We start from the raw sequence: 13138 nt of genomic DNA, 5'->3' as shown, positions 1-13138 counted from the left end.
AACAATAATAATTTTTTTCCTCTTTTTCCGTCTTTTTTTTTTTAATTTTTTTAATGGGATCTTTTTTGTAGCAGCGATAGTATCGGTTATAAGACCTGCTGAAAAAAAGAAGAGATTATTATAATAGTGAAACAGACTAGATGTAATGCACTTTCTCTTTTTTTTTTGTTTTGTTTTTTATTGTTATTATTTTATTATTCTTTTTTGCACAGTAGTTATACCTTAATATCTTCTCTTCAAGTCCATTCAAGCGACAGGACAGTCCTTGGAGATGTGGCCAGATCCGTTACAGTTGTAACAAATTTTTTCACCTGGACCAGAAGGGCACTCCTTGGACAAGTGGCCGAATTTACCACATGAGTAACACTTGGATCCACTTTGCAAGCAGTCCTTTGCCATGTGGTTAGGTCCACCACATCTGTAGCAGGAAACCTTAGGCTTTCCACCAGTTGGAGCACCGGCACTAGCAAATCTACTTTTCTTTGGTTCCGGACATTCTCTTGAGATATGACCAGTTTGGTTACAGTTGTAACATCTTTGAACGGTACATTCGGTTTTAACGTGACCTGTTTCACCACAGTTATAACATTGCTTAAACTCGACAGTTCTTGGCAAAGTACATTCTGATTGAACGTGACCAGGTTTGTTACAGTTGTAGCACAACCTTTCGGAATCACACTCTTCAGCTAAGTGGCCAATTTTCCCACAGACGTAACAAGCTTTTTGAGACATAGTCAATGTATTGATAATAATATTATTATTCTTTTGGATTTTACACTCGAAATTTTTCAGTTTTTTTCAGAAGATAGTTTCAAAAAAAAACCTGCAGTCTCGATATCGATCAATTACTATTGATTGTGGTAACCGTAATAAATTTTCAACTAGGTGAGAAGAAATGGTATGGGATCGTGTGCAATACTAAAGTACAATCGATTATTACTTTCCACTGGCGAACCTGAAGCTCAAATTTTCAAAAGGTTAAAATTTCAATTACAAATGAAGTGAAAAAAAAAAAAAAAATTAAAACCCAAAAAGAAATGAACCAATGTTACGTTAAATGTTACCAACAAAGTAGGAAAAAGAAGGAACAGACAAGAAGGGCAAAAAGAAGTAGAGAAAGGAAAAGAACCGAACTGAGTCGAGAGTAAAACGTAAACGACCTTCTTTTCCTAGAATCGGATTTTTATTAATCCTGCAGGGAGAAACACTGCTTTCGATCTAATCTCAGTCCTTTGCTCATCCGGTTAAATAATTCTGCAGTTTTCTTTTTCAACATTTTCCGCCGCGGAAGAAAAAAAAATTCTTGACTGAAATTTTTTTTCGTTGCAGATGATCATTGTTCTTGTTTCTTTTCTTTTTTCTTTTCTTCTTTTCTTCCTTCTCCAGTCCACATGATTTTCACGGGGTAACCTCCCATGGCTCCAACGGACTTTGATCTGCTACTAAAGTGCCGAATTTCACCGTATTGACAAATATGTCATAAGCTCTTTCCCTTGCATTCTTATCATAAACGTCATCACTCAATTGCATCTCTTTAATGCATAACGATACCAGCACCTCCGGCGCTAATACGTAATGGGCAAAATCTGATACCCCCCACCACTTCATCGTATCTCCTTGTCTCCTCAAGAGGAAGGATTTGTATTTTTGTAAAATAACCTCTCCAATCTGGAACTGTCTTTTCATACCATAGTAACCAGCCGTAAATTTAGTGAGATCCATATTTCTAAATTCTTGTACAGATAAAATCGCCCTCTGCGAGGACTGCCTCATCTCATTGGCTTCGAATTTATAGTGAGAATCGACAAGCCCTCGATACATGTCCCTCACTATGGGCAACAACGGTGTCGCTTTTTCGAGCAATTCAGAGGCATACAAAATCTTGGGAAACTTGTACCGGTCCATAAACCATTTGCATATTTGATCCACGTCTCCTTGCTCATCGTCATAGGATTTCTTCTGCCTCTCAATTGGTTTTATTTCAGAAGTGTCCAAGATTTCCTCCCTTTTTTTTGTGATTTCTAAATCTCTGTCATCCACACTCTGTCTCAAAGATACGTGTGAATCATCACGATCGCTATCTTCTTCACTTGACGATGATGATGAAAGGCTTCCCCGTTGATTGTCCTCATGGTCACTGCTACTAGAAGAATCTTCAATACGTCTTCTTTTGAGGAAGTCCAAATTACGGTCGTTGTTTCTAGATGTTGTATACACAAGTCTTCTTTTTCCAACCTCAATACCCATTGACAATCGCTTAGCTCATTGTTACTGTCGTTGACACTACCATTATTGAAGTCCTTGTATTTTTTTTTCTTCTAAAGTATGATCCAATGGCGCGCCGAATGAAAAAAAGTAAGTAGTTGATCAAGATAATATTGAGCTATGCTTTGGGGACATGCCTTTGTTTATGGAAATTTGTGCAATCCTACCATTTCTTTATATCGTGATTTTTTCCCTTACCTTTTAATGCAATTGTAAGCCTCTCGTATAGGTAAGGTGAGAAAAGAAAAAAATTCTGTTGCAGTACTACGTGCGTTATACCCTCGGGTTACCGACATCACCTTGAAGGTTCGAACCCGAGTGGAAAGAAGCAGGGCAGAGATCAGAGGGTTGGGCAGAGCTGGCCTTTAACAAGCCACTACAATTTGGTTTAGGGTCATCTTGAGTCATTGACATAGTTCTATTGTAGATAGTTTTGTTTTTACCCTTCTTTCTCGTCTCAAAAGTTGATGAACCCCGTACACCGCGGCATGGAAGAAGAAATGGTAATGTAAGTACTATAATCAACGATGGACCGAACTCCATACAGAGGAAAAGAAAAAAAAAGACCACCTTTCCCTAGGCAGAGAAAGGCCAAGAGTGCGTGATGAATAGCAACGTAGTCAATGGTTACTGTGAGAAACTGGTCAGTGGTATGCTGAACAAGCAGCATGTAGAAGCTATTGAGGACGATAGGTATTCGCATGTGGTATCTCGATCGCAGTCGAGATTTGCAGCACCCATTTCATCTAATCGTATTTTGAATTTAGAATTCCACCCTTCGGGTCATTACATGGCCTATAGTAGAGAGGATGGATCGCTGACGGTCTGGAGGCTCGCCAACGTATCATTTGCACGGTCAAAGAAAATGGTCATACCGAATGCTATGTCTCGTTGGGTTTCTTGGAATCATCAGGAAATCTCAGAGTTTGCTACTTGTAGTGGGAATCACGAACTGTACATATGGGGGGTTGATGAGAAAAAGAGAGAAATTGTCAAGTTGAGAACTTTAAGCTCAGGTAACAAGAACAACAAGATTGAGAGATGCATATTTGACGCTCAAGGTCGTTGGTTGCTATCTCAACAGGGTCTTGTGCTGCAGTTTTGGGATGTTAAATCGGACTATCAGTTGAAGCAGAGTTATCAATTGGATGAGCTTGAGGCTAATGTTAGCGATGATGATGTGATTACGGCAGTGGTTTGGACCAATTCGGGTTCACACGTGATCGTAGGGCTCAACAGCGGTAAAATGTGTATATTACAAGTGGGGGAAGATTCAGTGCGACCATTGTTATTCATAGAAGCCCACAGATCAGCCATTACTTCCATGGTGATGGATCCCTGGGGAGAAAAATTGATTACAGGAGGTGCAGATGGTAGTTGCAACATATGGGGATTAGCGACGATGTGTTGTGAAAAAACAATTGATAAACACTCTCGCATATGCTGTATGGATGTGGATCCGTCGGGCAAGATTTTAGCTGTGACCACAGCCGATAATACTGTACAGTTTTATGATACTAATGAACTACAGTTGTTGGCATCACAGAATTTGAAAACAACAGAATCAGATCCATTAATTAAATTTTATCCAGATAAGTCGTGGTTCATACTCTCTGGTAAAGACGATTCCATCGAAAGACATTTTACACCAGGTAATTATAACGACTTAATTTCGTTTTACAAAGTGGAAAATGAAAGAAGAAACTCTCGCAGTCGTATCCAAAGAAAACCAATTAAAAAGGACTCGAAAGAACGTGCTAGAGTCTCGAAATGGGATCTCCCCAAAACAAGTAGGTTCAATGATAGATTTTAATTGAGAAATTGAATTATGATTTTTTGTTTATGTATATTATTTACATGAATTTATCGTCGTAATTAAATATCTGCCAAGAGGAATCCAGTCTCTGCAAAGTATTTATCATCAACATGTTTCTTAACCTCATCCTTTGTCAACCATGCAAATCTTTGGAAATTTTTCTTTTGTTGTAATTCAAATTTACCTGCTAGAATGTGAGATTTCATTAAAAATTCATGCTTACCATCAGAATTTTGTAAGACACCTGCAGGTGTATTTGAAACACTCCACGTTAACAATTCTTGTCCACCTAACCCTTTGAGGCCTTCTTCTGCGCTGATGTGTAAGGGGATATCATCGTTTTCTACTTCAAATGAGGGAAATTTCCATTCACCTTTACCATTTTCCACTAATAAGTAAAGGGTTCTTGCCAATTGTCTTTCTAAGCTTGACAGATCGCCCTTTTCATCGGCCTGTGTTACTCTTGAATTAGGTGCAATGGGTCTGGAAAGATCATCACCACTTTGAGAATTTTCACTGTTTTCCCTGGGTAAAACTATTTCCTGTTTTTTAGATCTTTCTCTGTTATGCTTAATATCGGGAACTCCCTTTGGATACCAAACTCCTGGCTGTCTATTTATTGGACCTCTCTGCGCTGAAATAAATCGACGTTCTGCAACTGTACCTTTCTTGTAGTAGAAATAATAGGGAAATGTCCACATAAGACGACGCCTCAGTTGATTTTGGTATTCGTAGTATTGTGATTCCAATTGGTTAATCTCCGGCGTAACAATGGGGGTTCGTGATAATATCAGACCGGCGGCAATACGACCACTACTGCTACTACCATTTTGAGCAGCAGTGGCTAAATTCCTCTTGAAACTAATCATCAACGAATTGGAAAGACGACTTTCCCTAGCGTTTTGTTCATTTGGAATATCCAATATTTGATGAACTTTTCAACACGATGAGCTCTGCAAAAATTTTGATGCGCTCGAGAATATGAAAAACTCAAATCATTATATACGTACCGATGAGCTACTAGTACAAGTGTTATATTATTATTGAGAATACATATAAATTATTTATTGCGTCTGCTGTTGGTTGAGCATGCTCATTAATGAGTTGAGTTGTGCCGCAGGATCGAATGACTGTTGCTGAGGCACAGGAGGTGCTGGCGCTTGTTGTTGAGGTGCTGGAGCTGGAGGGTATGATGGTGTCGCTGCGGCAGGTGCCATTTGAGGAGCAGCTGCAATTGGTGTCCCATTATATGCTGCTACTGGCTGAGGTGGATAAGCAGGCGGTATCTGACCATAAACATGACCAGGTGAAGGAACTGGTGCCATACTGTATTTAGTTACTGGTGGACTAACACTTAGACTTGATCTACTGTTCCCCTTACCTGATCGAGGCCCATTTCTCCCTGAATCTGTAGGCATCTTTTGAGAAATTGCCTTTGAAGAAACTCCTTCACCGACAACAATATCCGGTTCTTCAAACACTATACCACTCTGTAAAGGTTGGCCACCTGTACCTCCCCATTGTGCTTGAACACACCATTTTTTATCAGCATCCGTTAATCTGTGCATGGGGATTATACTGTAACCGTGTTGATAGTCACAACAATCTCTTGGTCCAAAGCCAACCCCCCAACGAGTCCTCAATGGCGAAGAACCATCTTTGTTAAAACTTAGTAATACGTTTTCAGCCTCTTGTCTCGAGTACACTTTAACAAATGCATGTTTTCTAGCGTTGTTTAGAATCACACTCTGCACTTCTGCATACGGTCTTAAGACGCTAGCAATATCCCATTCCTTCATATTCATAGGTACACCGCCAACAAAAAGTGTACGACTGTAGACTTTAACATGTTCAGACGGCGTTGTGGGGTCATAACTAACCGGTTTTGGTCTAAAATGAGGATTCGATGGGACGTTCTGTTCATCTGGATACAGATGATGATTGTTAGTACCACTAATGATACCACTTGTAGCTTCTCTTTTTACTGGTGGAGATCTGGATCTATTTCTTTTCTGATATCTATCACGTTCTCTTTCTCTCTCACGTCTTGATCCATATTCTGTAGTAACATGGGTTACTGGCGCTGCCGCCGCTGGTTGTGGAGGTGTAGCAGAATGTGTTGATGATGTTATGGATGTAGCAGTCGATCCAACAGTTGATGGCGGTGCCAATTGCTGCTGAATGCTCACTAAAACTTGGAACAAGGCGTGTTGTTGTTCTTGCAAGTCATTAGATCCCAATTCGTTTGGAATCGTAACTTGAGGCTGAACATTAAGAGGTTTCAAATCACGCAGAATATGAACACACCTTTCCCTTGGATCACTTGGTAAAGCTTGACCATTACTGATACTGGAATGTCTAGATGCATCGTCATGAGTAATTGCCATCGAAAAGCATTTAGCCCTAATGGCATTTAAGTAACCTTTTTGGAAAAGTCCAGCTCTATCCCAGATGTCAATCAACGTCCTGATCTTTTCCTTATGATCTTCATTGGACTTACCGATGGCACCCGTCAAAAGATCCTGTATAGATTCACCAAGCGTGTAAATGGCATGCGCGCATGTACCCTTTTTAGCAGTGGGCTTAACGTAATCATCATTAGCCCTCGCTTCATCAAGGTAAGCTCTACCAATCGAATCTATGATATACAAAGAACCCAGCTTATGTGTAGGAGCACAAGTCTTGGAATAGTCAATAACTAAGGATATTAACGTTTCTTCGTCTTCAACATGTTCAAGCGCATACGTGGTCAGTTTCTTAATTCTAGAACCTGAGATACCAGATTTCAATTCCCTAAAGGATTCCAAGGTGGCTACAAAGTTTTGATGATCGTCCATTGCAGCTTACGTTTTTAATACTTTTCCACCTTCTTCTATATCAACTTCAACTTTTGCAAAATAAAACCTAATATCGTCCAATAAAAGCCGTATTACTATACTAAGACTACAATTCCAGCTACCTTTGCAACTGAAATAAAATTAAAGGAATATAATAGTAAAACGGTATCAGAGAACAAAGAGATACTTCAAATAAAAAGGCGACTTCTGTGTGCTTGCGTGTCCTTACTCCTGATTCCGCTTGATGAAAGACAGAACCTATTTTTATTATTTTCTATTTTATTCTACTCTACTTTTTTAACAAAGTGAAAACGATTGAAGAACTACCTGTTCTATCTCTCGTTGAGGCTTAGGAGGACAAGTGTCGAAGTGCCTTTCGAAACTCTGCTCCTTTTTATATCACCGAAGGCTGAGGAAAAGACGGGGTAACACGAAAAAAAGTTGGCGGGTCAACAATTTGAAACTTGACCATCTACAATACACTGGAAAGATAGAGAATAGGCAGTTTAAAGAATTCCGATGGTCTAGAAAGTGGATCTTAGGATTATCTGATGAGTGCTATATACAAATTGTCTATTCAGGGGATTCGATCCTTTGATTCCAATGATAGAGAAACGATACAATTTGGTAAACCGCTGACACTGATTGTTGGTAGTAATGGATCAGGGAAGACGACCATAATTGAGTGTTTGAAATATGCAACTACTGGAGATTTACCACCAAATAGTAAAGGGGGAGCATTTGTTCATGATCCCAAGATTACGGGTGAAAAGGACGTCAGAGCGCAGGTAAAACTGGCTTTTACCAGTGCTAATGCTTTAAACATGATTGTAACTAGAAACATCCAATTGTTAACGAAAAAGACTACGGCGACATTCAAGACCCTAGAGGGTCAATTAGTGATTGTAAATGGTAATGGTGACAGGAATACGCTGGGCACTAGATCACTAGAATTAGATGCACAAGTTCCATTATATTTGGGGGTACCGAAGGCAATTTTGGAATACGTTATATTTTGTCATCAAGAGGATAGTCTCTGGCCCTTAAGTGAACCATCAAATTTGAAGAAAAAATTCGATGAGATTTTTCAAGCTATGAAATTTACTAGGGCGTTAGATAATTTGAAAGGAATAAAAAAAGATATGACAGTGGATATTAAATTATTGAAGCAAGCAGTTGAACATTTGAAGGTGGATAAAGATAGATCCAGAGTAATGACAATGAATATTACGCGATTACAAGCGAAATCGGAAGAATATCAGGCACAAGTTAAAGAAGTGGAAAAGCAGTTGAAGGATATAACCGAACAATCTGATAAACTATTTAAATCAAACCAAGATTTTCAAAAAGTTCTGAGTAAGTTGGAAAGTTTGAAAAATAGTCAACAATCAAAATTGGAGCAAATCGATAGGTTATCGAATTCGATTGATCCAATTGATCTGGGTAAAGAGGAATTGGAGAACCTTTTATCAAATTTTTCTAGCTCTTTAACAGAAAAAGAAGAGGAATTGAGATCTATGGAAAAGTCGTTGAGAGAATCCAAGGCCAAAGCCGCTGGTATACAGAATAAGTGTAATTCTTTAATGCAGAGACAAGGTGAATTGAGTGCTTCAAAGGAAAATCACGAAAGGAATAAAAGCGTACTAAGGGAATTACAACGTGAATTACAGACATCATATGCATTGAGTGGCTTCACAGAAAATTTGGACGATTTTGCTCATTCTTTAAAAGAATTAGTTCACAAGACAGAAAATAACTTACTCAACTTTACTCATAGCAACAAATCTGAACTAAATTCCTCAAACAATGAATTATCTGAATTAAATAACTCCTTGATTGTACAAACTCAAAGATTGGATTATTCCAAAATGGATAAACAGAAACTAGCAAGTGAGATTCAAAATTTAGAGTTACAAGTAGACATTTCAGATTTTACTGATGAAGATCTAGAAGGGGCAAGACAAGATTTGAATAAATTTAGTGAAAAATTAAAAGATTGGGAAAAGCAAGGTTTAGTTTCATCAATATCACAGCAGATCAAGGAAAAAAATGAGCAGATGCTTATTTTGGAATATGAAATAGAAGAGCTACAAGTTAAAATATCGAGAACAAACCAACAAGCTGATCTTTTCGCTAAATTAGGGTTATTGAAAAAATCTTTACAAGATAGACAACTTGAACTGGGAAAATTCACCCAAAGTTTCAAAATGGACTCTAAATCAAAAGAGTGGGGGTTACAATGTGGTCATGATGTGGATATGGACTTTAAAAAATTTTATATCAATATGCAAAAGAATTTGAGTACCAAGAGCCGCCAACAGAATGAGCTTGACAAAAAATTCATGGAGGGATCTTTGCAATTGACCAATACAGAAATGGACTTGCGAAAAAACGAAGAGTTTATCATAAACGCTACGAAGCATTTACAAGAATCCTTACCCGAGGACTGTACTATTGATGACTACACTGAGGTTGTGGCAGAAGCTGAAGCATCTTATCGTACAGCGCTGGAAAATTTAAAGATACATCAAACCACACTGGAGTTCAATAAAAAGGCTTTAGAAGTCGCAAAGACCGAAAGTTGTTGTTATTTGTGCACTAGGAAATTCGATGACGAAGGATTTAAAAGTAGTATTCTCTTGAGATTGCAAGAAAAAACAGATGGTAAATTTAATACCATTTTAAAAGAAAGTTTGGAAAGTGAAAAAGAGTATTTGAATTCTCTGAGGAATTTGGAGAAGGATGTCATATCATTGAATGATTCCAGGTCAAGAATTACAGGATTGAGTGATAAAGTGACTGATATGCGCAATAGAAATGTGAAGATGAGAGAAGAATTGGATACTGTGAATAAGGAGCTGGAATCAATGAAAGAAGATAAAGATCATGCTGAGAAGGAGGTACGGCCCTTGGTGGAAAATATAGTACGCCTGAGAAAGGCATCGAACGAACTGGAAAGTGATATTAAATCAATCACTGATGAACTTGCGATATACAGAAGTTCCGAAGGCAAAGTGGAAACTGTGGAAGAATTACAGAATGAGCAACGAAACAAGAATGAGAGTTTACGGAGGTTGAGAAAAGAGGTTGGACAATTACAAGATGAAAGAGAGACTAAATCAAAGGAACATTCAAATCTTCTAAACTTAATTAGGGAAAAAGATTTGAAAATATCTGAGATTGAAAAATCTATTTCAATGAGGAAAAATCTAGAATCAGATCTCGATAACAAGAAGAATCAACTAAAGGTGTTGGAAGAAACCGTTAAAAAATTAGAAGGTGATGTGAAAGAAGGAAGTAGAAAGGTAAATTCTCTTAAGGTCGATTTAGAAAGGAAAACCCATGATTTTGAGAAATCCTTAGATGAGAACAATAAAGAATTTAAAGCCATGGTCTTAAATAATGAAAGGTTTATCTCCATAAATCAACAAGTGAAAGGTTTTACCGCCAGCGTCCCCCTTGAATATGAAAAGTGCGTAGCAGAACTGGAATCTGCGAAAAAGCAACTTGTGGATTTGGATCATATAAATGAAAATATGAACTCAGGTATAACAGAGCTTGCGAAAAAACTGAACGATTCTAACAGGGAAAAACGGAATCTGAAGGAAAACTTGGATCTAATGGAACTAAGGGCAGATTTGAGTTCGATCGAAAGGCAAATAGACGAACTTGACATACAAAACGCTGAAGCTGAACGTGATAGATACCAACAGGAGTCCATGCGCCTGAGAAGTCAATTTGAAAGATTGAGTTCTGAAAACGCTGGCAAATTAGGTGAACGGAAACAATTGCAAAACCAAATTGATTCCATGCAGCAGCAGCTACGGACTGATTATAAAGATGTAGATGTGAAATATCAAAAACAGTGGGTTGAACTACAAGCGAAGACCTTTGTCACTGATGATATTGATACTTACTCGAATGCTCTGGATAGTGCAATCATGAGATATCATAAGTTGAAGATGGAGGATATCAACAGGATTATTGATGAATTATGGAAACGAACCTACAGTGGTACAGATGTAGATACGATTCAACTACGTTCCGAGGAGGTCGGCAGCGGTGTAAAAATGAAATCTTACAATTACAGAGTGGTTATGTTTAAGCAAGACGCTGAACTTGATATGAGGGGCCGTTGCTCCGCCGGCCAAAAAGTTTTAGCGTCTATTATAATCAGATTGGCATTGTCAGAAACTTTTGGTGTGAATTGTGGTGTTATTGCATTGGATGAACCTACGACGAATTTGGACGAGGAAAACATCGAAAGTTTGGCCAGATCTCTTCACAACATTATTGAATTGCGTAGGCATCAAAAGAATTTTCAGTTGATTGTTATTACTCATGATGAGAAATTCCTAAACCATATGGATGCCTCACAGTTTACTGATCATTTTTTTAAAGTTAAGCGCGATGATAGACAAAAGTCACAAATAGAATGGGTTGATATAAATAAAGTTACAGATTAGTGTAATAGAAGCGATATAATTTCTTTTTAAGGACTGTAACATTGGTTAATTTTTATCCAGTTTTGTTCGATTTTCTATGACATTGTTTACTTGTTTGCGGTACTTTCTTTGTTGTTCCGCCATGTTGAAATATATTTGGTATTTGACCTCCAGAAGTTCTACAAGTAGACCATCAGTTTTCTCCGGAGGCCTGTAAGAGTAGGTCTGATTGTGTGCTACTTCAACAATCGACTTATCCGAAGTTGAAGCTTTTCCCATCAGATAGGACCCGTAAGCGCCCATGAGTGCGACGTCCATTTCAGGCATTGCAATTCTTAATCTTGGATTTAATAGGGCGAGTAAGTTCAAAAGCCTCTTATTTTTGGCTAGACTCCCACAAAATTGAAGATTGCTGATATCTTCATCCCCATTCAAAGTATTAAATATAGCAAGCATATGTTTGATCTGGAATGCAATGAACTCCAAAATAGAAACGTATTTGTATACCAAGTTTCTGAAAGAAGTGTCTGTAGTTTCTCCAATGAACATACCAGACATTGATGGATCTGCATAGGGGGTTCTATTACCGTCTAGGTCACCATAGAAAAACATGTGTTTCGTTTGCATATGGATTGAATCCTGGGTATTTTGTTCAACCTTTTCAATAAAATCATTTATTTGGCTAAAAAGATGGGGCCAATCTCTGGTATCGATATGGGAGGAAGCTGGATGTGTTTTGAAAAGATGTTCGATCAATTTTCCTGTGCATGATTGACCAGCCTCATAGATAGAAAATTGGTCAGAACGATCGAATATATTGGAAAATGGACCCCAAACACCTGGAATATGGTGACTAAATTCAGAAGAAGCATAGAGGTAGCATGTTGAAGTTCCCCCAACGATGAATAGTGAATTTTGTAAATTTGATGGTAGAAGCGCAAACCAATTTGAATAACAGTCAATGCATGAAGAAACTTTAAGGCCTTGTTTGCTAGAGTGTTGAGAATGTTTTGTTGGTCCTATTACAATATTTGGAGGGAGTTGTAAGACGTTTTCGTAGAATGCTGATGACCAACCAGCTAATTCACCATCATGGCCTATTTCATTCAAATTCGGAAAATTGCAGACATTTGTATAATCCCAGCCATTTTGTTGTGCAAGACTCATTGCAATGTACCTGTGCAAGTCAATAATTTCAAATGTGGAATTGTTATCAGTATTTTTGAGAATATCAATAAAATGTCTTAATTTGGGTACGGCCATCTCTGGAACAAAGCTTCCACCCATATGAGCTTGTACTTCAGGCGTAGCAAGTTTGTTAACCTCTTGAGTCTCTTTGATTGCAATTGAATCCATCCAAAAGACCACATTTTTATCAGGATCATCCAAATTCCATGGTATTAATGCATTATCTTTTGTTTGGAAAATAGCTAGAGAACATGTAGCTCCTACTCCGCAGCTTTTGATCTCATGTTTGTCAATATTTAGTTCTTGGAAGCATTGGTCTATAGCTGTGAGTATTTCTCGAGAACTCTGTGTATATTTCCAATTTGTAGATTCTGGAGTGAAGTAGTAGGGCACTGTCTTAATTTTATAGGCTATTATCTGATCATTTTGAAAATTAAAAAGGCTTACTCTGACAGAAGAAGATCCCAAATCAATACCTATTCCCGCAGTTGGTTTATTTTCAACCATGTTCCAGTCTACAGCAGTGGGTTAAGAGTAAAAGATGGTGATAAATGTGTTCGCGTTAAAAAGAAGAGGATTACTTAAGA

General features: G+C 38.0%; 7 protein-coding genes across 7 annotated transcripts; 2 read left to right on the top strand and 5 right to left on the bottom strand.

Annotated features, from left to right (window-relative positions):
* Window positions 1-246: 246 nt before the first annotated feature.
* GIS2 (mRNA-binding translational activator GIS2) lies at window positions 247-732 on the bottom strand (the record flags this gene model as incomplete). Its single annotated transcript, XM_002497858.1, has 1 exon — window positions 247-732. One exon carries the CDS (start codon window positions 730-732, stop codon window positions 247-249), a length of 486 nt encoding a protein of 161 aa, XP_002497903.1.
* A 666-nt stretch (window positions 733-1398) lies between these two features.
* On the bottom strand, window positions 1399-2247 carry RTC4 (Rtc4p; the record flags this gene model as incomplete). The annotated part of the gene is made up of 1 exon (XM_002497857.1): window positions 1399-2247. One exon carries the CDS (start codon window positions 2245-2247, stop codon window positions 1399-1401), a length of 849 nt encoding a protein of 282 aa, XP_002497902.1.
* A 622-nt stretch (window positions 2248-2869) lies between these two features.
* Window positions 2870-4078, top strand: TEX1 (Tex1p; the record flags this gene model as incomplete). The annotated part of the gene is made up of 1 exon (XM_002497856.1): window positions 2870-4078. The coding sequence occupies one exon, from the start codon at window positions 2870-2872 to the stop codon at window positions 4076-4078; it is 1209 nt and encodes a 402-aa protein (XP_002497901.1).
* Window positions 4079-4140: 62 nt separating this feature from the next.
* On the bottom strand, window positions 4141-4950 carry MRPL17 (mitochondrial 54S ribosomal protein mL46; the record flags this gene model as incomplete). Its single annotated transcript, XM_002497855.1, has 1 exon — window positions 4141-4950. One exon carries the CDS (start codon window positions 4948-4950, stop codon window positions 4141-4143), a length of 810 nt encoding a protein of 269 aa, XP_002497900.1.
* Window positions 4951-5145: 195 nt separating this feature from the next.
* On the bottom strand, window positions 5146-6918 carry NRD1 (Nrd1 complex RNA-binding subunit; the record flags this gene model as incomplete). Its single annotated transcript, XM_002497854.1, has 1 exon — window positions 5146-6918. One exon carries the CDS (start codon window positions 6916-6918, stop codon window positions 5146-5148), a length of 1773 nt encoding a protein of 590 aa, XP_002497899.1.
* A 551-nt stretch (window positions 6919-7469) lies between these two features.
* On the top strand, window positions 7470-11384 carry RAD50 (MRX complex DNA-binding subunit; the record flags this gene model as incomplete). Its single annotated transcript, XM_002497853.1, has 1 exon — window positions 7470-11384. One exon carries the CDS (start codon window positions 7470-7472, stop codon window positions 11382-11384), a length of 3915 nt encoding a protein of 1304 aa, XP_002497898.1.
* A 45-nt stretch (window positions 11385-11429) lies between these two features.
* On the bottom strand, window positions 11430-13058 carry MPA43 (Mpa43p; the record flags this gene model as incomplete). The annotated part of the gene is made up of 1 exon (XM_002497852.1): window positions 11430-13058. The coding sequence occupies one exon, from the start codon at window positions 13056-13058 to the stop codon at window positions 11430-11432; it is 1629 nt and encodes a 542-aa protein (XP_002497897.1).
* Between the last annotated feature and the right edge of the window lie 80 nt (window positions 13059-13138).

This window comes from Zygosaccharomyces rouxii, assembly GCF_000026365.1.
Source record: "Zygosaccharomyces rouxii strain CBS732 chromosome F complete sequence".
Taxonomy (NCBI): domain Eukaryota; kingdom Fungi; phylum Ascomycota; class Saccharomycetes; order Saccharomycetales; family Saccharomycetaceae; genus Zygosaccharomyces; species Zygosaccharomyces rouxii.
The sequence above is the reverse complement of the archived record's forward strand: the minus strand, read 5'-3'. Positions and strand labels throughout refer to the sequence as shown.